Source organism: Poromitra crassiceps (assembly GCF_964638095.1).
Source record: "Poromitra crassiceps genome assembly, chromosome: 22".
Taxonomy (NCBI): Eukaryota; Metazoa; Chordata; class Actinopteri; order Beryciformes; family Melamphaidae; genus Poromitra; species Poromitra crassiceps.
Genome location: NC_139647.1, coordinates 14,534,543 through 14,562,293, shown reverse-complemented (window position 1 = coordinate 14,562,293; position 27,751 = coordinate 14,534,543). Strand labels below are relative to the sequence as shown.

The following is a 27,751-nucleotide window of genomic DNA, read 5'->3' as shown; positions in this document are numbered from 1 at the left end:
TTTTTCAGGAATGCCCTGATCACGTTCATACACACATTCATACCTGGAAGCTGACCAGTACAACTACAGGCTGATGTGCTGCGGGCCATTGAGCAGCTCCACTGGAGCGGTTGGGGTGAGAGGGGAATTTCTGTGTTTTTCAACTTGGACCTTATTTTCCCAACTGCATTCCTAACTTAACTGTTTGTGTCTCAGGGACTAATCTCAGGGACAATCATTTTTGGATTTGATGCAGTATTGAGCAAGATCGCTTCAGCCGGGCAGCTGCGAAACACGCAGGAGTGTGACCGGACGGTCAATGTTCTGTACGTCCACTAAAACGGCTTGGTTTTACCTGACAGGCTCAGATTGTTATTATACTGTAAGTGTCCGACAACATGGAAACCAGAGAAATGTTATGTTTCTTCACGTTTCACTTGATCACTTGATTGCGTGACCAAGTCTCCCTCAGGAGAAAAAACAATACAGAAATTCTCCTTTAAGGGCCTTGCTCAAGGGCACCTCAGTGGTGGGAATGAGGGAGGGGCAAGCGTTGCTTGTTCACTTTGCCTACCCAGATTTATCCTGCCGGTCACGGGGATCGAACCTTCCGGTCACAAGCTCGCTTCTCTAACCTTTAGGCCACCACTGCCACTATTGAGTCTATTGTACTCACGTTCCTATAGGAGAATGCCAACGTCATTTAGAGTAACAGCCCATTTAATACGTCTACATCTAGTTTACACTTACTCCCATCATTTTGCAGTGTATGCTGTATGCAGTCAGACTCTTGATTAAATACAAACACAAAACCTAGCTTGAAATTAATTGCTGACTAACGAAAGATGGCCAACATAAAAAGACATGGATGTGACAGTTATGCTTATAATAAAACATATTTTTCCTGCAGGAGAGGAGCAACCTAGACAACAGGCACAAACTTGAACAGCCTGAGATGCACCAGCCTAGATCTCGATACATACGGGATAGAGACACTGCGGAGCGCGTCATCATTCAGAAAACACGGCCAAAACGGGGGGAAACAAAAACTCCCCCCCCACTCCTGGCGTTCTCCTATGTCACGTGTTGCACACAAAGATCATATATGCGGAAGATGAACACTCCAACTTACTTCCTTGACTGCTAGATCCACATTTTTCTTCTTGCCATTTTTCAATGGCTTCCTTGTTTTGCTCGGGAGTACAAAAAAACTTTAATTGGCGATTTTTTTTACATTTGTTGTCTGCGCAGCCCACCACACAACAGCTTTTAGCTATGTTTAATTCAAGGAAAATGACGCTGGTCTATGGAAGTGAATGGAGAGCTTTCCCCCGTGATGGGCGTGGCCTATTTCATGCAGTGTCTCTATGAGAGATTTATATGTCTCTTTGACACTTTTCCCCCCAGATTTTTTTATCCCATTTTTTATCCCCAATTAGTGCTAATTTAAATGTATTTATCCTGGTTGCTGCTCCACCCTCTGCCGATCTGGGGAGCGCCATGCTTCCTCCGAGACATGGGCAGTAGCCAGCCGCTTCTTTTCACCTGCCAGGGGAAGCTTCACCAGTAGGACATAGCACGTGGGAGGATCACGCTATTCCAACGAGTTCCCCTCCCTCCGAACAGGCGCCCCTAACGACCAGAGGAGGAACCACTTCAGCGACCAGGATATTGCGTGTTTTGGTGAGGGGTTCCTATATGAAGGGGGCACGGGGAGAACATGCAAACTCCACACAGAAAGGCCCTTTTGACGACCCCGCCCGGGCGGTGGGCACTCGAGGACATGCGGACGGGCACGCACTCCTTCAGGCTCACAGCGTCCCAGGTGGGAATCGAACCCAGGACCTTCTAGCTGTGAGTCGACAGCACCGCTTACCACTGCGCCACCGTGCCCCCCTGTCACTTTGACACTTAATTATGTTTTGCCAACAAGCTTGATGATATAAAACCTAAGAAGCTAGTATCAAATTGTTTTATCATGAGCCACTGTCTAACGTTCTGTTTAGATGCGTGGCGCGGCCCGCCACACGTGACATGACGACAGCTCAGTAAACAGTCGGGGCCTCCCTGACACGGACTGACAGTATCCAGCAGCACTACTGTACGGCTGCTGCAGTGCCGCACTGCACACAGCTGATCAGAGGATTATCTCACATTCAACAAGAGCATGAGCTGGCAAGACAACTCTCTGCTTCACTACCTCTCTCTCTCTCTCTCTCTCTGTCTCTCTGTGTCTCTCTACCTCTCTCTCTCTCTCTCTCTCTCTCTCTCTGTGTCTCTCTACCTCTCTCTCTCTCTCTCTCTCTCTCTCTCTGTCTCTCTGTGTCTCTCTACCTCTCTCTCTCTCTCTCTCTCTCTCTCTCTCTCTCTCTGTCTCTCTGTGTCTCTGTACCTCTCTCTCTCTCTCTCTCTCTCTGTCTCTCTCTCTCTCTCCACACTCTCAGAATACACATGAAAGGGTCCTCGCTCTGTCTCCACTGCGATGGATCATTAGACTGTGAGGCTAAAAATAAGACATCGCCAAAGAAGGTACAGAAATAGCATCGTGACCAATCGATGGTCTACAAAAAAATGAGACATGACTCTGGATTCTACTGATGACTCGGCCCCGTCTCGCATCGGCTTTCCCAGTTTGAAGCCAAGTGGACGACGAGGTCAAATCAAATCAGCAACTTGTGCAAAAAGGCACACTCTCTCTTTACAGAGTCTTCTTAGAAGGAGATTTGTCTAGCAAGCCGGCCTTCTCCGATTCGTCCTCCAGCCTCCAGGGTCGATGTAGAAGGTTTTGCTTGGTTTCTTATGGATAGCAGCACACGCCCAGAACATCTCCCATCTTCATACATCAGACTGGAAAAGGCATTCAGAGCGATGGTGACGATGAGAAATAATAAAAAGCACAAAAAGCACCCGTGGCGTTTGGAGATGGATGGTAGGTGGGATGAGAGAAAGACCGAGCGTACGAGGGGTGGAGGATCATCTCCCTGGTGTCAGTGATGACTGACTGTGAATCATCTCCTGGTGAAGCAGACTACAGTGGTGCTGTGGAACTCAGCAGCTCTGTGTGTGACACGACAACACCTCCATAGAAAAACACAGGCCATCTGGATGAAATAGCCATCTTAACAAGCCATTTCACTCTCATGCTGCTGTCGTAAAACCGTATTTGTCCTAGAACAACTTGACAAATCGGTCAATAGGGTGAGATACTTCCACTCTTTTCCAATGCTGTTCCACTTGTTGCAGGAGATATAAACAACTTGGGTCAATATCTGAAGGCAGAAGAAGGCAGATTGATTCAGTTAAATGTCTTGATCTGAGTTGCTTGGCTTTGGACAAGTCAAATCATCATCACCGCATTAGCAGACTTGTTTCACTTGTTCCACGAAAAATACGATTTTAAGTTGGTGGCATTGATCTTCTTTTGCAGTGCAGCGATCGTGCCACCAATCACTTGATGCCTCTTAGCTATTTCACCATGTTTACAGTGTGGTGACAGCAGAAACTGCCCAGCATGGAAAAGTCAACATGGCCTAGAAGACAGATGATCTAAAAACGGTGGTTTGGATCATGGGAATCTAGAGCGCGCGTGTGTTTTTCCATCGTAGCCCCGCCTCGATCTACGTAAAGTGCTTCGGTTGCATCAGCACTGGAGGGAGTGAGCGAGGCTATACGTGGGATCAGCCGAACAGCATTTTGGTCGACAAACTATGGGTGGCAACGGCAATGGAACCCTATGGAGCCTGAGCTTTGGGAGGCTTGAGTCTAGCCGGCTGACCGTGTTTACAATTTAAAAACTGCGACAGTTTTAACACACAATTTTAACAGGACATGCATATATCATACATCAAACCCTTGAGCTAATTCTGCTCTCACTCAGAATGTCAAAATATAAGCGCTGTGATGCATACTTTTTGAGATATTAATGTTTGTTTGGCACAAATCATACTAGTTAACTGCCGCGGGGTTACGCATTTTTGGGTGGCAGTGATGTCACGCTGATTCGTCCTATAGCATCAAGCAGAGACGGTACTAAACCAAGTGTTTCATAAAAATGGTAGATGCCTACATACAAATTGATGGTGAATTTGTACAAAGGATTCAGATTGAACGCTTTATTGGTATTGTTTTGTTTGGACATGAAATCCATTAGTGGGTCTCTTTCAAACCTTCAGACCTCTACGTTTATGACTCTATACAACATGTCTACATTATGCATAACCTCAAGCAATTGTATTCAAATAACATGGATTGATATGAATCATTACTGAATTACAAGCTTTAGGTGGTTTTGTGATAGGGGGCAAAATGGCACTATATACACCATTCACTTTTGATGATTTTCTCCACTGTACATTATTATATAACGCTATAAATAAGTAAGCAAGCGAGCGGTACATGAGGCCAACTCAGCAGAGTGCAACTCGCCGTGAAATATACAGCAGTACAGTTTCCAGAACGCTGGAGAGATTTCTCGTCCCGGGCTGGATGTGTGTGTGTGCTGACAGGGTGATCTGCCCCGCCTCACACCAGGGGGATACACTGCCTGATATGAGCCTAAACACACAATGAACACACACGCTTCTGCACACGCACACGCACACACACACACACACACACACACACACACACACACACACACACACACAGACACACACACACACACACACACACACACACACACACACACACACACACACGGTGCTGAGGGAACAATAACCATATAGCACAGAGGCTGCTCTCCGCCCTCCAACCCCCGACCCCCGACCCCCCATCCATTTAAGAGAAGCCTCACTGCGTTAGCAATAATAAAAGGCCGCAGATGATGCACGGGGGGGGGGAACTGATGACGGCCAGCTTGAATCCCCCGGGGACAGATTTCCCCGTGACACGTGCCCCCCAGTACCATGCTGGTAAATAACAATAGAATGTGCTATTGATGGATGGTGCGGGATTTGCTGAGGAAGCTCGCCCTTCAGACTTCACTGGTTTCATTTCCTGCTGAGAAACCCTCAGGAACGCAAAAGCCATAGGAGGAGCGGGTGGAGAATACACAGGGAAAGAAGGTGGAATTCAATTAAACAATAGATGAGAGATGAAACACGGTTCAAATATTTACTCCCCCACTGTGTTTGTTACCGTAAGATTCACAGACGGAAAAGTTTCCAGGACAGACAGATAGCGGCCCTGCGTGTGTGTGTGTGTGTGTGTGTGTGTGTGTCGGTGAGTGAGGGTGTATGTGTGTCTGTAAAGAGAGAGAGAGAGCCTACAGATAAGATCCACCGAGCGGTAGCAGCCAGCCCTCCTGGCGTCCCTCCCAAGATGCCCCAGATGTGTCTGCTCCATACGCCGCTCCCAAACACACGCACGCACGCACGCACACACACACACACACACACACACACACACACACACACACACACACACACACACACACACACACACACACACACACACAATACAACCCCTCTGGGATGGGGTATTCTGGGGCGGTCTGTCCCACAATGAATATCAAAGGGTTTTAATGCACTATATATGCCCACTGAGAAATCCACATGCGTGAGTGTGTGTGTGTGAGAGAGAGAGAGAAAGTATGTTTGTGTGTGTGTGTTTGGGGGGAGGGCGTCCAGAGCTCTTCATCACGCAGACATAACAAGAAGCCCTTAACCCTCCCCACCATGAATATGTATGGTTCTATTCACAGACTCCCCGCCCGGCCCCTGTGCCCCTTCCACCAGCAGCAGCCTCCCAAACAAAGCACTTCAAACACGGGCACAAACTGGGGGGGGGGGGGGGTGGGACCCCTATCTTCCTCCACCAGGCCCCCCAACCACGGATAACTAGTCCTCAGGGACCGGGGCGGGGGCTAAGCATAATGATCTACTCTAAATGGTCCAACGCCACAGATGGCACCGTCCACAGCAGGTAGTAGAGGATAAGGTGACCCTGGCCTGATGGCACCGTCCACAGCAGGTAGTAGAGGATAAGGTGACCCTGGCCTGATGGCACCTTCCACAGCAGGTAGTAGAGGATAAGGTGACCCTGGCCTGATGGCACCTTCCACAGCAGGTACAGAATAAGGTGACCCTGGCCTGATGGCACCGTCCACAGCAGGTAGTAGAGGATAAGGTGACCCTGGCCTGATGGCACCTTCCACAGCAGGTACAGAATAAGGTGACCCTGGCCTGATGGCACCATCCACAGCAGGTAGTAGAGAATAAGGTGACCCTGGCCTGATCAACACAGGAAGACGTCGTGTGGGAGGAGCCAATATGCTTCATGAACTGCAGGAGCCAATTGTGTTTGTAGTGGAGAGCCAATGAAAGCCATGGCCCTTTGCCTGTGAATGACGGCCCCGACAGTGGGCGGAGCCACACCCCTATGTCATATTTCCTGCTAAATAACCAAGCCGTCAGCGCTGCAGACTGAGAGAGGATGTTTGTTGTATGGATACATCGTGTATTCTCTTTTCACAGCACAGGCATTCTGCTGTGGCTCGTGTTGTTTTAGACTGTCTATTCTAGCTGCTCTTCCTTATCTCATGTGTAGATTCTGGTCCTGTGTGCCACCAGGCTGCGCTGCACTGATGTCTGTGAAAGGGCTTAGCTCTTAGCTCCACGTTCAGCGGGTAGAGACGGCTTCAGAGAGGAGAGACACCACACCACTGCAGTTGTCTGCAGCACTGTGCGAAGTCACGGGAGGCAGGGCGAGCGAGGGAGGCACACACACACACACCACATTCTACGTTCATGGTAAACAACAACGGCATCCATCTCTGAATGCGCGGGGGGGTTTCTGGGAGTTGGCGTTTTTCCCCCTTTGGCACCAGGCGGAGATGCGTACGAGACGATGATGCTTATCTGACTTGGCAAAGCACAGTCAGCAGTGCCAGTTGCACAATGAATGCAGGGAATGTGCAGCCGGTAAGCAGTTGCACAGTGAGATAAGAAACAGAGAGAGAGAGAGAGAGAGAGAGAAAGCACAAATTCTTACGCGAGGAAAAGATGCACGAAGCTCTGAAGCACAAGTAGATCAAGGTACACAACATGGCCCCTATAAATTACAAAGTGTTTCAAAGGTATTCTTGGCTTTGAAAATAGGACATCCGCGCGCAGACGGAACGCTAGCGCTGCAAATCCCTTGATTATGATTCATCATTTCGGCATACGGTGTAAAGTCAGGATTCGGTCAGCGATGCTTATGTTGCACCCGCACGCACGCAGCGCCTCAGGGTAACACAGCCCACCTGGCCTCAGACAGGTCATGTGACGGGTCATGTGACGGGGTCTCACGAGGGTACGGAGCCAATCCTTAGGTGACGTCTTTTCGCTCGCTCGTACGTGACGAGAGTGTTCCCACAGCCTGCTGTTTAGACGCAACGAGGCACCGCGTCACAAACCACAGGGCCTCTGAATGCGACTGATAAAGTCAAGACAGGCTGCAGAGAGCGCTCTCACAGTCTCGCCTCGCTGACAGCTCCAAGAGCCCGGCGCTGCCAGGTAAAAGGATTTCAGCCAAAAATAGGGTGTGTAAATGACGTCGTTTCAAGTCAACTTGGCATCTCAGGGCTTCTGGAGACTTGGATTACACCAAGTCTGTATGTATGGAAGCTGTTTTATGTTTGAACGTTGGTCACCATTCAGTTCAGTTGTTGAGAAGAATGCTGCCACTGTGTTTTGCTGTGAAACTCCAGGACTGTTTTGTGGACTAAAAAACGTCACCTGTCCTTCCATCGCCATGGGGGTGAGTAGATAATGACTGAATTTTCATTTTGGGTGAACTGTTCCTTTAAGTCTTTTTTTTTGGGGGGGGGGGGGGGGGGGGGACTGGCAGAGACTGTGGAAGAGGAACATGTGGTGTGTGGAGGTTCTGGGGGTTCTGCCAGGCGGGGACTGGATGGCGAAGGCCCTCCTTGTCTTTGTGGACAGAGAATTCCACATCAAGAGAAACAGTCCCAAAGTGAGACGATGCCTCCCTCCAGCCACTAGAGCGCTGTCAAACCGCCCTCCCCCCCCCCCCCCAACACACACACACACACACACACACACACACACACACACACACACACACACACACACACACACACACACACACACACACAGTCTCTGTTTGTCAATCAGAATTCTAGCTGGGAGAACAACTCGGAGCATTCAGGGAGCGAAACGAGTCATACATCAAGTTGATTAACTTGAGAGACTATTAAGGGACTTGGAGTATCGTGTCTGCTGGTGATGATGTATGATGACTTACTTACTCTGACGAATTACTCACATATTAAATTCTTGTCCAATAGAGACACTGCATGAAATAGACCACGTCCATCACGGGGGAAAGCTCTCCATTCACTCCCATACATCAGCGTCACTTTCCTTGAATTAAACATAGCTAAAAGCTGTTGTGTGGTGGGGCTGCGCAGACAACAAATGTAAAAAAAATCGCCAATTAAAGTTCTTCTGTACTCACGAAGATTGAGAATTGGCGAGAAGAAAAATGTGGATCTAGCTGTCAAGGAAGTCATTTGGAGTGTTCATCTTACGTACTGTATATATGATCTTTGTGTGCAACACGTGACATAGGAGAATGCCAGGATTGGGGGGGAGTTTTTGTTTCCTCGTGTTTTGGTGCGTGGTTTCTGAATGACGACGCGCCCCGCAGTGTCTCTATGGACGTTCATTTGGATCACAGAGGAATACTTTTAGGAATATTTGTAGATTCAATGTATACAGTATGTGATGAAGTTATATGCATAGACTGTGATTTCTTTTATTCAAATCTAGGCAGTGGTTCAAGGGTAACCTTTGCCATTTTCAACCAGCTTTGTATCATTACAAAATCAGTGATATTCTATGCAAATGAACAATGTTTAACTTCCCTCCATCTTGCCTGGACCAAGAGCTCCCCATTCATTGGTTGATGCTAGAATGGATCGCTCGGAGGATTTGAATACATTTCTGTGAGATTCAATTTCAGCGTTTTTTTCTTCTTTTGTCTTTATGGTCATATAACAATAAATACATTCATGTGACATCATTGCACCATACTATTATTATAGTCCAGTTTGTCCTGAAAATAATTATATATATTATAATTGTATATCACTTGGATTACAGAGGGATTTTAAGGACCGCCCCCTAAGACAAAAGAAAAAGCATGACAAACATGTCAAATAACCAACCGTGGACCTCCTTTTTTGCGTGACTGCGCAACTTGTGGGGCAGTACATTTTGAATGATGCACCAACGCATGGAGAGAGCCGGACTTCCGTTACAGCCCAGCCAAACCCCAGAAATGCTGACTTGTGATTCAGACCAACCCCCCCCCCCCCCTACGGAGGGTCTGACCATGTGAGACTATTCTAGCATCGACCCCGTTTATTCACATCACTTCCTGGTCCAAATGACATCATTATGACATCATTTGGACGAGGAGGTTCTGTGAATAAGCGGGGAGCTCTCGGTCCAGGCAAGATGGAGGGAAGTTAAACATTGTTCATTTGCATATATACTACTGATTTTGGAATGATACAAAGCTGGTTGAAAATTGGCTAAATGGTCCTTTAAGTCAAAACACAAAGGATACTTGCCTTCTATGTCTTTGGCATGCTTTAAAAAAAAACACTATTCTTTAATTTAGCAGAACTTTGTCTACGCCGTTGCTGTGTCATATTTGAAAAAAAAACAATGACCAAGCTCACATCCACACATGCCATAGTAAATGGATGGGAATGTTAATTACGCTGACATCTACCTACCCAGTGACCGCACTTAATAATGGCCGACGCAGCTGGATCATGACTTCACTTATCCTTAACGGGGTTATTCAGTTTTCTTCAACGGGACACTATGAACGAGGCCACAGCTGACAACAATGGAGTGTACCTTTTAGCCGGTTGCTATGGTAACGGCTGCAGACAGAGCGAGCGATGGAGAGAGAGAGAGAGAGAGAGAGAGAGAGCATGTACATGTTCATAGCTAGTGCTGCGCAGTGTGGATCTATTCACGAGTGCTCGACTTTCGCTCTGGATCTGATCTAAACGGACACACAGTTCTATCAAATTCACCGTGATGATATCAAGCTGCCAAACATGAAGGCAGATGCTTTGTTCCCACGTACATTCATATAAAGCTGGATGGTGCCAAATGCAGCCAGACTCCCACCCAGGCATCAGCTCATATAGAGTATTGCAGAGGGCGTAGTGCGTACAGTACCATGTTCAGCTCTTTCACTAGAAAGACTGTTTTACACTCCAGGTCACTCCTTAGAGGCTGTGAAGATGCTCCTCTAGTCTATATACTGGCCCATTTACTTTACTATTTACATATACTGGGCTGTGCTTTACAAGCTGCACGCACACACACACACACACACACACACACACACACACACACACACACACACACACAGAAAATAACAGTATTTGTCGTACCTCCACATCTCCAATATTAATCAAACCAGAGAGTCTCATAATCCAAGATTCATACTCAAACACATGCACACACACACATGCTATACATCTACCCAGACTGCAGACAGGCAACATGGGAGGCAAAACAAGTCTGACACACACACAGTCACACACAGTCACACACACACACACACACACACACACACACACACACACACACACACACACACACACACACACACACACACACACACACACACACACACACACACACACACACACTCTCTCTCTCTCTCTCTCTCTCTCTCTCTGACCACGACTGCTGGAATACCTTTTTCTTTGACCATGACCATTGGAATCCAGGTAGCTCTGAGCAGAAAAGGCTCTGTGTGTGTGTGGATCCCCGGTATCAGAGGCAGCAGCTAATTCCTTTTTTTTGCAGTGAAGGATGGAGAGCAAAAAACAGAGACGAGTCAACAGAAAGAGAGAGAGAGAGAGAGAGAGACAGAGAGAGAGACACACAGAGAGAGACAGAGAGAGAGACACAGAGAGAGACACACAGAGAGAGACAGAGAGAGAGACAGAGAGACACAGAGAGAGAGACAGAGAGAGAGACACAGAGACAGAGAGAGAGAGACACAGAGAGAGACACACAGAGAGAGACAGAGAGAGAGACAGAGAGAGAGACACAGAGAGAGAGACAGAGAGAGAGACACAGAGAGAGACAGAGAGAGACACAGAGAGAGAGACAGAGAGAGGTGTAGGCACTAAGCTCTCCTCATGAAACCAATGCTATAGCGTGGGGTATGCCTCCCGTCCCACTGGCAGTTTTCCTGCCATCCCTCTCCCTCCTCCCCCTCCCTCTCCTCCTCCCCTCCCTCTCCTCCTCCCTGTCCCTCTCCCTCCTCCCCCTCCCCTCCCTCTCCTCCTCCCCTCCCTCTCCCTCCCCTCCCTCTCCTCCTCCCTCTCTCAGCCCCTCTGTTGTGTCAGCCGCCTCCTCATTGCAGCAACCAGGTGGCTGCTGCTGCTGTGTGACCAAGCAGGCGCTTTAAGCACACGCGCGCGCGCACACACACACACACACACACACACACACACACACACACACGCATGCACACATACGTGCACACACACACATGCATGCACACACACACACACACACACACACACACACACACACACACACACACACACACACGCATGCACACACACACACACAAATAATACAGGCACACAGAAAACATGACAGAAAGACATTATGCTGATGTCCTGTCCTGATATAAGTTACATCAGATTGACACTGATTCCTATGATGTCTGCTGTGAATTGATACAGTTTTGAAGTCAGCCTAGGAATGGAGTAAACTGAAACAAATAAACCACACACATACCCCCCTACTCACCCCTCGAACCCCAACTCTCTACGACCTTCCTATCCCTAGCTATGGCCCATTTTCCCTAGCCCCTCCCCTTACTGACCACACCGCCTCCACCCACATACCACTAGACACTCCCCCTACCCACCCCTCAAACCCCAACTCTCTGACTGTCCTATCCCTAGCCCCTCCCCTTACTGACCACGCCCCCTCCCACCACACCGCCCTTAAAACCATTCCCCTAACCCATCCCTCAAATCCCAACACAACCTTCCTATCCCCTAGCTACGTCCCTTTTTCCCTAGCCGCGCCCCCCTACCTTGACCCCCACCACCCACACCCCCTAGAAACTCCCCCTACCACCTAATCGAATCCCGACTCTCTACAACCTTCCGTTCCTACCCCTAGCTATAGCCCCTTTTACTTAGCTCCACTCCCTTCCTTGATGGAGCAGATGGACTGAGGTCACAGGGACATTGAACAATAAACTTTGACCACCAAAATCTAATCCGTTCATCCTCGAGTCCAAGTAGATGTTTGAGCCAAATTTGAAGAAATTCCCTCAAGGCGTCATATCTCGTTAACGAGCATGAAACGGGCGGTCATCAGTCAGGTCACACAGTGACCTTGAACTTTGACCGTTGACCACCAAAATCGAATCCGTTCATCCTTGAGTCCAAGTGGACGTTTGAGCAGAATTGGAAGAAATTCCGTCAAGATGTTGCTGAGATATCTAGAAAAAGCCCAACAGCACCTACGGCCTCAAACGCCTCTGGGCTGAGGCCCCAAATCTTCAGGGACTTCTACTGAGGCACCACAGAGAATCTGCTGACCGGCTGCTGGTACGGGAACTGTACTGACAAGGTGCTGAGGAGGGTGAGGAGACTATCCAGTCTGCAAGAACTATACATCCAGCGGTGCCTCAGGAGGTCCCTGAGGATCATCAAGGACCCAACTCACCCGCACAACAGCCAGCCCTCAGGGAGGAGATACAGGACCCTCAAAAGTCAAAACGCACACCAGCCAGCTGAGGAATACATTATTTGTACAAATAACACACACACACACACACACACACACACACACACACACACACACACACACACACACACACACACACACCTCGTACAATGTTGGAGCGCAATATTACTGATTGTAATAGTGACGAAGTGCATTCTTTTCAAATGTATATGATTATTGCTCTTGTGTGTTTCTGCTCTCTTATGCTATGTTTCATATTTATCACATGTTGCTTTTGCTGATATATTATGTCCTGTGGAGAAGAATTTCACACGAGTGTACCGGAGTGACAATAAACACCTTGGATCTGGACGTACGGAGAACCCGGCCGGGCCCGGCTATCACCTGCAGAGGCATAAAAAGCGGATCCAGCAGTTGGCGGATCTCTCAGACTGCAAGACCAGCAAGCAGTTTCAGATACCATGCTCTTCGAGAGAGAGAGCCTGATGACGCGAGGTTAAAGCCAGCTGATCTGTGTCAACAATCACACTGCCTCCAACAGGGCATGTGTGAGGCTGGAATAGAGAGTGAACGTCACTTCCTGCTTCAGCACTGTACCAGAGATTTTCTTCCGCAATAAATTTTCCCATAGACATTTCGTAAAATGCTTATAAAAAGAGTTCTACTTGGTCAAACCAAACGGTTCAGCTATATTTAGAATCGGGAGAGACCATAGAACATTTCACTCGGACCAAAACTTAAATAAACAACACCGAAAAAATATTTTCTTTAAACGTCTTGGTCCGAGTGAAATGTTATGCGATCTCTCTTGTTTCTAAATATATCTGTACCGTTTGGTTTTGAACAAGTAAAACTATGTTTATAAGCATTTTACAAAATGTCTTTGGGAAAATAAATGGCGGATGAAAATCTCTGGTACAGTGTTGCTGAAGCAGGAAGTGACGTTCCACTTTGGCTCTCTATGGTGGGTGTAAGGTCCTGTAATATAGATCAAAGGTCAGACTTACCGTGATCTCTAGCCTTTTAAACCTCGTACTAATATCGATGGTGGATCCTCTGGAATCCAATTACAGAGATCACGGTAGAGCAAGTTCTTGGCTGACCCTGATGATCTCTCAAGCTCCCATAGAGAGTATAAATCATCCAGTGCTGAAGGCGTCGTATGGAGGACAAATACATATGCCGATTGTTGAGCTGCAGCTGACCATCAAACTAAGCTTTGATTCCCAGCTGTATCATTTCATGTATTATGATCACTTTCCGCCCTCGATTCGCAAAAGGGGAATTGAGGGAAATATTACACAAATATTAAATATGTGGTTATCAAAAAGATGGTGCAAAATTCCAAGAATCCAATACACAAGGGTTATTATGACACATATTTGGAACATAAAATAAAATACATAAAGGCTTGGATCAAATAGTACTTGCAAATGATGCACTGCTGTGTTTGTTTTGGCCCGCTTGGAGTACCAGATGGGTGGGGTTTCAGTACGAGAGAAGGTTCAGACCATTTAAAAATCAATGTAGTGTATATGATGTGAACTTATCCAACAGACGATCTGAATTGTCCCGATATAAACCCCACACATCTGGTGCCCCGTATAAAATAGACGCTTATAGAATATTTGCAAATACTATTTAACTCGGGACAGGTCTGCCAAACACTACGGTACTCGTAAAGTATAGTGCAAAATATACCATGCTAATAAAGTTCCTGGCTCACCGCTGTGCAAATAAAACCCACTGAGAGCCCAAAAGAGTCATAGTCGGGGACCAATACAATATGCGCACACCTTTAAATGTGTGGGCTGGAGAAGATAGGATTTGAGAAGAAGTTCACCCGTGTTACACCAGTAGCAATTAGGGATCAGACTGATCGATCTCTCCCAAGCTGACTGAGACTCAGTCTATCTTTGATCCATCTCTCCCAAGCTGACTGAGACTCAGTCTATCTTTATATGGCTGATCAGACTGATACAGTAGACTCAGTCTATCTTTATATGGCTGATCAGACTGATACAGTAGACTCACTGTATGTTTATATGGCTGATCAGACTGATACAGTAGACTCAGTCTATCTTTATATGGCTGATCAGACTGATACAGTAGACTCACTGTATGTTTATATGGCTGATCAGACTGATACAGTAGACTCAGTCTATCTTTATATGGCTGATCAGACTGATACAGTAGACTCACTGTATCGTTCTATGGCTGATCAGACTGATACAGTAGACTCACTGTATGTTTCTATGGCTGATCAGACTGATACAGTAGACTCACTGTATGTTTCTATGGCTGATCAGACTGATACAGTAGACTCACTGTATCGTTCTATGGCTGATCAGACTGATACAGTAGACTCACTGTATGTTTCTATGGCTGATCAGACTGATACAGTAGACTCACTGTATCGTTCTATGGCTGGGGGGGGGGGGGGGGGGGGGGGGGGAGCATACTTATGCCTCAGCAGCACCGCCTCTGTAATTGCTGATGCAGGAAAGCCATTATGCATTCAGAATGCATTCATCTACTGCAGTGTCAACGGTGCCACCTGCTGGACACCCGGGAATGTGCATCACTTTTCCATGTGGTGTTTTCCTCTCAATGGGCAATGGAGACCTGCCAGTAAGGCTAATGGTAAAAATAGCTTGTGGTGGCCGTACTCCTCGGTGCTCCACCCTATTTTAATATGAACGGAGGTACAATATGTAATGAGTTTGCGATGATCTAAAGCTGAGAGAGAGAGAGAGAGTGAGAGAGAGAGTGTGTGTGTGTGTGTGTGTGTGTGTGGTGTGTGTGTGGGGTGTGTGTGTGTGTGTGTGTGTGTGCGTGTGTGTTTTGGTCCCTTTTCCAAATGTCAGCCAGAAACCCAAGGAAAAAAGACGACTAGAAGTTGCTACATGTAGCTACTAGCTGCTGAAAGCAACACAGAGGCACGCTGTGTACTTCTTTGTGTCATCACACAACTACATAAGAGGCCCTTTGTTATCTTTGCTCTTTTAATCATCTCTCCAGGAGGAGCTGGCTCTTCACGCTGCACGGGCCTGCCAAGAGCACAGTCTATTATCCATGGATGAAAGGCTGTTGTTACATTATTTGGTTCACCTAAGATGATCCATGTCTGACTCTTGCTTAAAATCCTCCTCCTCCTCCTCCTCCTCCTCCTCCTCCTCCTCCTCCTCCTCCTCCTCCTCCTCCTCCTCCTCACATATGCGTTTGCCTGTGCCAAGACGACCCAAGCACTACATCATCATATGCCTTGTGCTTTACATTGGCTATGATAAACACAATTAAACGCACAAGAGGTTAAACGCAAGCTTGATAGCAGTGGTTTGTGTGTGTATAATTTCTTTCCCCCTGGGAATAACATGAAGGTGTGTAGGATCGCTTGCCAGGAACTGTGCAACTGCAGCATGCATCTGTTTTGCAGCTACGTTGGATGCACATGATTCCACCCAGAGATGTTTTTTAACTGTGATTTAAATTTGAACCACCACTTTTATAATTCTATTAAATGCTTTGTGCACTTCTAAGTACTACATAAATAGTAAAAGACATCGGTGGTGGATGAGTTGAGTTCCCTTCCCCTCCCTCCCCTGATATGTGAAGACCTTTGAGTGTCTTGAAAGGTGCTATGTAAATCCAATCAATTAATTAATTAATTATAAAAAACAATGTACTAAGGTTTGCATAATGCTGAATTTTCATCGTAAAGGTTTCTCGGAGCTATCAAAACTAGAATGAACAATCAGTGTCGTCCACATGACATCACTTGGGGAACAGAATCCGTGATTTAAAAAAACTGGAAAATGTAAATAGTGCAACAGTGTTTCCAGTTTTGAGACAATGGACACAATAATGTTTCTCAACACTAGAAAGTCCAATGGATTAGGAGAAGGTCAACAAGCCATCAGATGGAGGGGATAAATACAATGATGACTGTTTCCATGTGTGATTCTGAACATCTTACAACACAGAAGGTGCTTCTAGGAAAAGTCACGGAGGAGCAGTTTGAAAGCTGAGATATTTCAATGCTAAAATGTGACCCGGGCTCGGCCTTGCTAGCACCCGGTTAACGTACGGTAACCATCTATTGGAGAGAGAGTTTAACTGTCACTGAACAGATGAAATGACTTGCGTATAAGGCTTGACCCTCTGTGACCTTTGATCTGCAGTCAATATCCACGAGGAAATTATGTTACTAACCTCCCTGATGGTCAGCTTCCTACTTCCTAGCTTTTAAACCTGCACTATTATCCAAGACCGACCAAGGCTTAAATCATGAAAATGTAAAGAGTCGTTGGTGTCTGGTATTTGCAAATACTCTTAGGGTCAAGCAAGCAATGATCATTTTACTATAGTACCTGACATGCCGTCAGTTAATACTAAGGTCTGGAAACAATATTTGTCCCCATGCTCACAATGTAATCCTGTACTCTTGCTTGGCAAAATGCAGCACCGCCCCTCTCTCTCACATAGGGGTTTGCATTATATAATAACTAAGGAGAGGACAGTGATTCATTTCCTGACTTTTCAACATCTGCAGCAACACTTTTTGGCATCAGAGAGTTATGATTGCATAACACACATTACACATATGCCCAGGTCGAATGTGAAAATCCTACGAGGTGTAATTATCACTCGCTATCATCCAATAGAGGGTATGCAGACCCACTGCAACACGCCCCCTCAATCATGAGGATGGGAATGAGTGTCAAAATGAGTGTCAAGTTCCTCCCTGAGCAGCAGGTGTCAGTTATCTAGGCTGATTACTGCATTCAAGCTCAGTCTTGCTGTGACTCAGTGGGCGTGACCCCACAGTGACTTCTGCCTCTGTGACATCACATGCATACCCTCTATTGAGATAAAAGTCATCTCTGAGCAACACCTAATCAATTCACCTTTAGACAACTATACTCGCAAACAGCCAACGTGCCAAGCCGAGAACAGAACAAACTGTAACGCCGGACTTAAACCGCAGCGCTTAAATGGTATAATCACACGGCGTTTAAGAGTAAAACAATTCCGTTGCATAACTCTCAGCAGTAGGACGTTTCACACGACTGCTCAATCATCACATGACCATCGGCTTTGGCTGTGGTCGTGCGATGTAACATCCTGCTGTGCCCGCTGGAGATCCCCGTCCTACCTGAAGCCACGTGGTGGGGCCTCTCGCTCAGGTAATAGTCGTTGGGGTTGAGGTAGGACAGCTGCTCCATGTACTGTTTGGGAATGAGGTAGAGCACCTCGGCCACCTGCCCGTCCTCGATGATGGACATGCGCTTGACCGAGCCCTTGCGTTTGTCCCGGGCGCGCTCGACGTGGTGGCTGCGGCTGGAGCTGCACAGCTTGCCCAGGCTGTTGAGAGTGGGCAGACTGGGCATGGCGGTGACCGTCCCACAGAGACGTGGGCCAGAGCTGGAATCAGTCCTCCTCTAACATCCCGGCGTCAAGAATTTGGGGGGGGTGCTCACAGAAGAAGCAAAGTCCAAAAGCAGAAAAAAGAAAGGACCATAGCTTAGAGTTATGACTTGAAAACTGCATCATTCACTATCAAAAAGCATCATCAAATCCATGGGAATATCCAGTGGGACTAGCAAACAGGCCTCCAGTGGACACTCCTCCTGTTGGGCTTCCTCCACCAGGTATGAGAAAGTCCCCCTGCTGCAGGTGTAGAGCAGAGTGGGACATAGTGAAAGAAGCTTACTCTATGAGTGTCTTCAGTCCAGGCAGACTAGTGCCTTAAGCAGCTTAGGGCTGACGTGGAGCCTATGATTATCTTCTGGGTGGGGTTAGGTAGCTCTGCATTAGGTCAGTCCAGTGTGTGGTGGGAGTCTCCCTTCCTGATGGAAGCAAATGGAACTGTGTTAGAAACCCATTCCACTGACGAGCCACTGGGACTTGAAATTGTGTCATTTCCACTGCCATGTCTTTGCTTTTGTTGTTTCGCCTTTGTGGCATTTTAAGTGTCACAAGCTCACCTGCATCCACGCCACTTAAGCCTGTTCACATCTGTCACAAGCTCACCTGCATCCACATCACTTAAGCCTGTTCACATCTGTCACAAGCCCACCTGCATCCACATCACTTAAGCCTGTTCACATCTGTCACAAGCCCACCTGCATCCATGTCACTTAAGCCTGTTCACATCTGTCACAAGCTCACCTGCATCCACGTCACTTAAGCCTGTTCACATCTGTCACAAGCTCACCTGCATCCACATCACTTAAGCCTGTTCACATCTGTCACAAGCTCACCTGCATCCACGTCACTTAAGCCTGTTCACATCTGTCACAAGCTCACCTGCATCCACATCACTTAAGCCTGTTCACATCTGTCACAAGCTCACCTGCATCCACGTCACTTAAGCCTGTTCACATCTGTCACAAGCTCACCTGCATCCACATCACTTAAGCCTGTTCACATCTGTCACAAGCTCACCTGCATCCACGTCACTTAAGCCTGTTCACATCTGTCCTATCACAAGCTCACCTGCATCCACATCACTTAAGCCTGTTCACATCTGTCCTATCACAAGCTCACCTGCATCAGCATCACTTAAGCCTGTTCACATCTGTCACAAGCTCACCTGCATCCACATCACTTAAGCCTGTTCACATCTGTCACAAGCTCACCTGCATCCACATCACTTAAGCCTGTTCACATCTGTCATAAGCTCACCTGCATCCACATCACTTAAGCCTGTTCACATCTGTCACAAGCTCACCTGCATCCACATCACTTAAGCCTGTTCACATCTGTCACAAGCTCACCTGCATCCACGTCACTTAAGCCTGTTCACATCTGTCACAAGCTCACCTGCATCCACGCCACTAAGCCTGTTCACATCTGTCACAAGCTCACCTGCATCCACACATCACTTAAGCCTGTTCACATCTGTCACAAGCTCACCTGCATCCACATCACTTAAGCCTGTTCACATCTGTCACAAGCTCACCTGCATCCACATCACTTAAGCCTGTTCACATCTGTCACAAGCCCACCTGCATCCACATCACTTAAGCCTGTTCACATCTGTCACAAGCTCACCTGCATCCACATCACTTAAGCCTGTTCACATCTGTCACAAGCTCACCTGCATCCACGCCACTAAGCCTGTTCACATCTGTCACAAGCTCACCTGCATCCACACATCACTTAAGCCTGTTCACATCTGTCACAAGCTCACCTGCATCCACGTCACTTAAGCCTGTTCACATCTGTCCTATCACAAGCTCACCTGCATCCACGTCACTTAAGCCTGTTCACATCTGTCCTATCACAAGCTCACCTGCATCCACGTCACTTAAGCCTGTTCACATCTGTCACAAGCTCACCTGCATCCACGTCACTTAAGCCTGTTCACATCTGTCACAAGCTCACCTGCATCCACATCACTTAAGCCTGTTCACATCTGTCCAATGCAGGGGCGTATGCAGAAATTGAATTATAGGTGGGCCTGGATCAAATTGGGTGGGCCTGGATAGGAAGGGGTGCAGATGCCCGGCCGAAGGCCGGGCCCACTCGGGTGGCCGGCCGAAGGCCGGCCGCCCGAAAAATTTGACGTGTTATTTTACTAAAAATAATGCATTTGACCATCATTTCAAGTAGAATGATACCACCCAAGCAAGAATATTTCAAGTGTTTCAAGTGCTTTACTGAAATATTTGGACCATATAATGATAATACAATTATCTCAACCTTAAAAGGTTACATATAGGTGCCAAATGTTGCATACATGAATGCTTATACTTGTGTGTATACTGTTACTTTATACAGAAATTAGAACCACTGATCCATATACTGCTGTGAGTTTAAAAAATAACAACACTGAGGCTGCTTCAAGTTTGAACAAGACGCCCTCTGGTTTATTTATCCACAGAGAGAACAAAATTCCTAGATGTCATGAAGTTGTCATGCATTAGACTCTGGAGATGATGTGCCCTACGTTTTTACAAAAGTAACAAAACCATTGGCTAGCAATGCAGCAGCAAGTTTGCCTCTAGAAAACAACCAATTAACTCATTCACTGCCAACAACGTATGAACACGTTTTCAGAATCCAGCTGTTCCCTGCCAACAACGTGTTTACACGTTTTTGGCATCGATTTTTTTTTTTTGACGGTGGGTTGTGCATCTAAGCCTTTTACATCTCTTATATAATTATTGGAGCCACCGAACGTTTACAACCCATTCCACCGACCCACTAAGTGGCAACAGTGCTCTCCTTGCTAGAGGAAGGAAAGCATTTTTTTAACTTGTCAAGCCATTCTCAGCCCAGCCATTCTCCTTTTCGCGCTGATTGCTGGCGATGCGGGATTGCAAATTTACATAATAGATTCAGCCGATCTACTATGATCGGGTGATAGATTACAGGTGGACGAACACACTTTGAAACACGCAGCATAAATATGACCAGAATCGCAAAAGCTTCTCTCAACCAAAACTCCAAACGAGTGAGTCCATCCCGACTTCCTCAAACAGCGGCTGTGCAGACAGGCACAGGAGAGCAGCAAAGCACTGACTGGTGACAAGCTTGTCCGCCCACGGAGGGCGGAGTTGAAGCAACTCGAGAGGGAGGGAGAGAGAGAGAGAGAGAGAGAGAGAGAGAGAGAGAGAGAGGGAGGGAGAGCGAGAGGGAGGGAGAGAGAGAGAGAGAGCGAGAGGGGGAGGGAGAGAGAGAGAGAGAGAGCCAAAAATGAATGGTTAAAGTGACAGTTCCATCCAATTTCACAAAAAGCCGTTTATCTCTGAATATTCTTTTTCACGCTAAAACCATGCTGTATTCAACTGCTAATGCTTACATAACTACTAACTCTACAAACTAACTCTTTTAGACAGAGAAAGTACACATTCTATTAGTACTTTTGAGATATTGTATGTTCACAAACTCCAAGCTGAAACGAATCCTCGGCTCTTATAAAATGAGCCATAATCCTCAAAAAACGGCTTGGCAGAAGCTATCTACAGCAAAAAAAAACGTCTGGCAGTCAATGTGTTAAAAAAAAATAAAAAAAAAAAAAAAATTGGGTGGGCCAGGGCAAGAAGTGGGTGGGCGTGTGCCTACCCAGGCCCACCCGTAGATACGCCCCTGGTCCAATGAACATCTGAGATTCTGACGTCACATCAACCTCATTTCCAGTGCCCCTAATAAGCTTGATCCTCTGTGAGATTGATTGCAGTGGAGATACACTTAGCTGCCATCTTTATTGTCCCCATGGGAAAATGTAGCCTCTGCATTTCACATGATCCTATACTAGGTACCTATCTAGAACATAAGAGCAGTGGGCAGCTGCAGTACAGTGCCCAGGGACCAACTCAGTTCTTTTGCCAGTGCCTTCATCAGGGGCACATACATGTCTTTGATGATGGGAGGAAATCGGAGCACCCGGCGGAAAGCCACACAAACACTGGGAGAACATGCAAACTCCACACAGAAAGGACCTGGGATGGCCCGAGGTTCGAACCCACTGGGTTCAAACCTGGGTTCAACCCAGGACCTGGGTTTTGCTGTGAGACAACAGCGCTAACGCCCTGAGCCACCCCGCGTCTGTGTTGAGGTGTTTTGCGTTGTTGTGGATTCATGCACACACAGCAGAAGTGCACTACTGCACTTACATCAACACAACACCAACCATGGATGGATATTAATCTGTAGCATGAACCCAGACGGTCGGGGTAATATCACAACGATCTAAAAATTGGTTTCAAGGACGATGAGCTGCATGTGTTTGTTTGGAGAGTCTGCCTGTGCTTTGCAAGGTCAGAAACTAGCAAAGCCCTTCTATGAGCCAACAACCCACAAAGCCACTCTTAATCATCAACAGTATAATTACCTCCGCCAACGGAGTTTGCCAGGAGGTCATGTGTTCAACCCTGTTTGTCTGTTTGTTTGTCGGCCTGGCTGGCATGATCTATCAAAAAGTTAGAAATGGATTTGCACATAACTTTGCAGAAAAGTAGGTCATCACGGGCCAACTTGGAAGTGGAACCGATTAAGTTTCCATGCCCACTGGCCAAAAGGGGGGCGTGGTAAATGGGATGCAGCCAATCACAAAAAGGCGCCTAACTTCCAAACAGATTCACCTAACACCACAATGCTTTGTGGAAAGGTTGGCGGAGGTATGCACTGAGTGTCCTCTAGATCATAATGATAGATATTATAGAGCAGTGGAGGGGTGGACATGTCATCACTGGCTCTCCATTGGTGGATGTAGTCATGTTCCTGTGACATCACTGGGTGAAGCAAGAGGCTGAGGAAGGTGACAACTTTAAATGAAGGCTTTGCTGATTTTCAACCCACTTTGTATCATCATAATCTCAGTAATATAAAGCAGATGGACAGTGCTTACCTTCTCTACATGTTTTCTGCATCGAGTCATCCACGTTTTGACTGCCTGCAGAAACTCCGCCCCCTGCCAGCTGGTATGGGTCATAACGCTCATTAAAGGTTGGCTTTACCGATTATCAACTCACTTTGTATCGCTATTATCTCGGTACTATAAGCACACGGGCCTTCTCTATATGTTTTCCTCACGGAGAAAAAGCCTCCCTGTGTCTGTCTGCAGAAACTCCGCCCCCGCCAGCCGCAAGTCATTAAGGCTCGTTAAGGCTCTCATTCTCTGTGGATGTGTGCATACTTAAAAAAGAAAAAGAAACAAAAACAATAACAGCCGCCCTCGGAGCAGAACTTCCGCAGTTCTGTTGCGACGCAAAACGCGTCACAAGGGAGCGTCTTGCGTTTTGCCGTGTCTGCAAACATTTCCAATGGGTTTTTTATTGAGGAGCCAAATGCAAGTAACAAATAGATGGTCCGCTCATTTTTGCACTTGTGTTTGGAGCTCTTGAGTCAAAGATAAATTCACCTTCATGGAACTTTAGCTGTGTGAGTCATCATGTTGTCCTGGTGGGAGGTGAGGAGATGGGTGATGAGAAGAGAGAAACTGAGCACATTCTACAAACGCAGGTATGGTTTGATGAGAGCCCTACTGTACTACAGTATGCTCTGATGTGTTGAAAACAATACAGCAGCCATTTGAATGACAACGCTGCCTCTAGTGTCTACACGACACACTGATTGATATCTACATGAGCAACTGAATCAAAACATAACAATAACCATCAGAGCTAGTATCTCTCACACAGATTGCTCTAATCACAGCTACCTACTTCCTACACCAAATGAAATAAACCAACAATAAGATGAAAAGCAGCGCAGACCATGACAAAGCATAATATGCTTTCAGAGGAGAGATGTAGGACATGGCCTGCACTTTAAATTTAATGAATCTGCTGTACGTCACAGTAGCTGCACAGAAACAGGATGGCTGGAGTTTACTACGACTGACATCGATATTGCATTTTGGTAATTTAATTGGACTTCATTTCCCCCTTAAATTCCCCCACTTACTGTAAAAGCTTTGGAAAAGCCAGACTTTTATCCCAGCGGGAAATTATGAAGTATGATAGCGAGATGCGGGCTATAATAGAGGACACACACGCACACGCACGCACGCACGCACACACACACACACGCTCATACAGCCACACATGCTCACACATGCTCACACACACACACACACACACACACACACACACACACACACACACACACAGCGGCCGGGCACATGGTCCTGTCTGAGTGCGGCTAGTGAAAGGAGGACACACTCTGCTGCAGTGAGGCGCTGCCCTCCAACTGTCATCTGTGCTCCTGCCTGTGATAATAACACATACGCCAAAGCAGCAGCCCGCGCTACAACAACACGCTCGCACATCGCCACTAATATGTGATCTGAAAACATGGCAGGAAGACAGCGGTCAATCCCGCTGCACAAATACAGCATCGCACACAAGAGACATTCCAGACATTTTCTGAACCCCCCTGCTCCGTTTGAAAAACAACACCCCACCTCATCCCCTCCTCCTCCTCCTCCCTCCCCGTCTTGTCTTACCATCCAGTCCGAAGCAGGAGGTGATTTTTTGGGCGTAGTTGCAGATGCCATCGTAGCCGGCAGGCTGCTGCCTCACTGGATCCCTCTCCCCCATCTCTACATGCACACACACTCTCACACACACACACTCACACACTCTCACACACACACACACACCGTCCCGTCCGGGGCAGCGCTTTCACTCCTTCCGCTGCTCATCAATTATTCAGGCTTATGGCCAGGCGCACACACACACACATACGCATATGCACGTACACACACACACACACACACACACACACACATACGCATATGCACATACACACACACACACACACACACACACACACAGACAGAAAAGTGCTGATGCGGAGGGCCGTGCTGCTGGAGCGTGAGCAGCCCTCTCCAGTGGTCAAACAAGGAGAAGGCACCAGATTGGGTGAGTGCAGAATGGGAGTCCACCACTGGTCATCCAGAGAGATGCTACACTGCAGGGTAACAGATAGGGTGTGGGTGCTGATGGGGGGGATAAGGAGGATAACCCTGCCTGAGAAAAGGGCGGGGCCTAGGAGGAGGAGGAGGAGGCCGGAGCAGGGATGGAGACTTATCCAGGAAGGGAGAGGACTTCCTTGTCTGTCACTTATCCCAGGATGAGAAGTATAGTCTCTGGATCTGATTTTTTTTTTTTTTTTTTTCTTTTTTTTTTTAAGGGAAAAGAAGATTTTGCTCCAGACACCCAACTGCAAAAACTATTATTTTTAGAGTTATAGAGTCCTTCTGATAATACTTTTTTTAAGCTGACACAAATCTTTATGAGAAAAAGTCATAGTATATCATAGTAAGTAGAATCAAACTGATACAGGTTACATGAAGATGAGGTTTTTAAGGAAGAAAAGCATACATTAACCCATAATAAAGCATACATTCATGCCTTTCTGAAAATATAATTTTTGCTTAAGGTTTGTTTTAGAATGATTTGCCACAATTTTATTTTTTGCTGCTCCTATGATGAAAATAGCTATATTAATAAATTCTATATTTGTGCTAAATCTGGTGAGAACTACTGTTAATGGAGATTGAGTGACTCCCTGTCAATACACTTCTACCAAGCCTTTTAAAAACGTCCATAAAATCAGATTTCCAGTAAGGACGTGCCAGTTTATACGACAGCCTGAGAGCTGCAGAAACATGTGTGAATGACTGATGCATCGCTGGCCCACACGACGTGACAACTCTGCTGTACAAAATGTGCTTTAAAGACTCAGGGGTGGAGGAGCAGAGAGGAATGGATCCAACAGCCCAAGAAAAACAACAAATCCAGGCCACATATTATGAGGAGCCAACCATAGCAGTAGAGCATGAATGGTAATGAGTTCAGTATAGCCAACCACAAAACCAAATGAGGAGATGTTAATTGTTCTAATTGTGGTATCTTCAAACGTTGCCGGTTTGAATTCCCAAACCGACTGGGAAAATCCGAGATGGGGAAATCCGCTGAGAAACCGCTCTCCCATCCTTCAACAAACCACCATGGAGATGACCTTGAACAATGCATTTAATGCCCAGAGTGGCCAGCACTAGTAGAGTCTGTGGTCCCACTGTGGGGAATGTGTTTGACTTTATGAATGTGAAGCAAGCCAAGGCATTGCTGGAAAAGACTAAATGTGCTACGTCAACTTTCCCTGGATCAGAGAGGTTTGAAAAAGGTGGATCCCGTAATGTGAAGGAGGGATGGACAGGGCTGGAGAGATATGATGACATGGTAAAAGGCCCAGGTATATAGAAGTATGCCCAGGAGAGTATAGAAGTATGCCCAGGAGAGTCTATTAAAGTGGGGTTACTAATGGAAGGGCAAGGTGAATGCTGATGGTGCTCTGGCAACTGGGGAGGAAGAGGAGAGAGCTGGGGGGGCTGTAATGGCAGAGGCTGCCTGGACAGATGAGGAAGAGGAGGGAGGGAGGGGGAGGAAGGGGAGGGTGGGGTCATTGTGCTTCTGTGGAGGAGAGGAAAATGCTCTAATCTCTCAACAAAAGTGTTTCCGCTACAGTTCTTGAATTTAGCGTTCCTACAAATGCTGCTGTCTCGGAATAACGTTGGAATAACGTTCCATCCCTCCCGCAGAATATGTTTCTAGATTTGCTTCACAATATGGAAGGGATAAAACAGCTAAAATAGACTTTGGGTAGCTAAAATATATTTTTTTAATAAACATGCAATATATTATTTACAGTGTACTGTATGGGAACTAAATATATTTACAGCGGTGACAATATATTTTGAATGAATGTCATCTACATGGACAAATACTTTTTTGCCCAATTTTTTGAATACTAGGCGCCCAATTGCTACTGTCGGGTGGAGACTCTGGAGGAACTACCTTTTCCCCCTTGTCCTCTTCTCCCTACTTATACTCCCACCACTAGCCTCAGCCAGGACGATGACATCACAATTGCTCGAGTGACATCGGATGGCATCACTGATGACAACACAATGGCTCAAGTGACATTACCGATGACATCACTTCCATCACAAATCGTGACCGACACCACCACAGACAGAGCCCATTACATCACTGATGAGTGATGACATCACAATTGCTCAAGTGACATCACTTCCGTCACAAATCGTGAATGACACCGTTCACTTCAGACGGACGGACGGACACAATGGTCTGTTTACGGGGGCTTTAAGCCTGGTAATCAGGTGTGTGTACCACAGGGGGGCTGTCAAGCGGGGGGGGGCTCCTCGGCACCATCGATCTCCCAGCAGCCAGGGACCACAGATGCAGCAGACCACATCAGTAATGGGGAGAGTTCAAAGCCATCCTGCTATATCAAACAGCCTGAAGGGGAGTGTCATAATGGCCTGATATTTCCCCATATAACAGCATCACACCTCAGAAAATGATTGCGCCATCTTCTCTTCGAAACAGCAAACACAAGTCATGTGACTCAAATCCAGGACAGCACAGAGGCCCCACCTGATGGGACCAAACCTGTGTTAAGGTTGCAGATATTGTCACTGCTTTTTGCTCAGCAGGGAATGCCTGGGCATCTAGCAAAACATCTATCTCAACTCA

The 27,751-nt window shown here is 46.9% G+C and overlaps 1 protein-coding gene across 1 annotated transcript in view; it reads right to left on the bottom strand.

The window, feature by feature from the left end:
- ablim1a (actin binding LIM protein 1a) overlaps positions 1-18,127 on the bottom strand; it is a gene marked incomplete at its 5' end in the record, with an annotated part of 66,880 nt that extends 48,753 nt beyond the window's left edge. The window contains one exon of the mRNA XM_083658483.1: positions 17,893-18,127. Within this exon, the coding sequence (XP_083514609.1) occupies positions 17,893-18,127 (235 nt within the window). The remainder of the gene's footprint in view (positions 1-17,892) is intronic.
- Between the last annotated feature and the right edge of the window lie 9,624 nt (positions 18,128-27,751).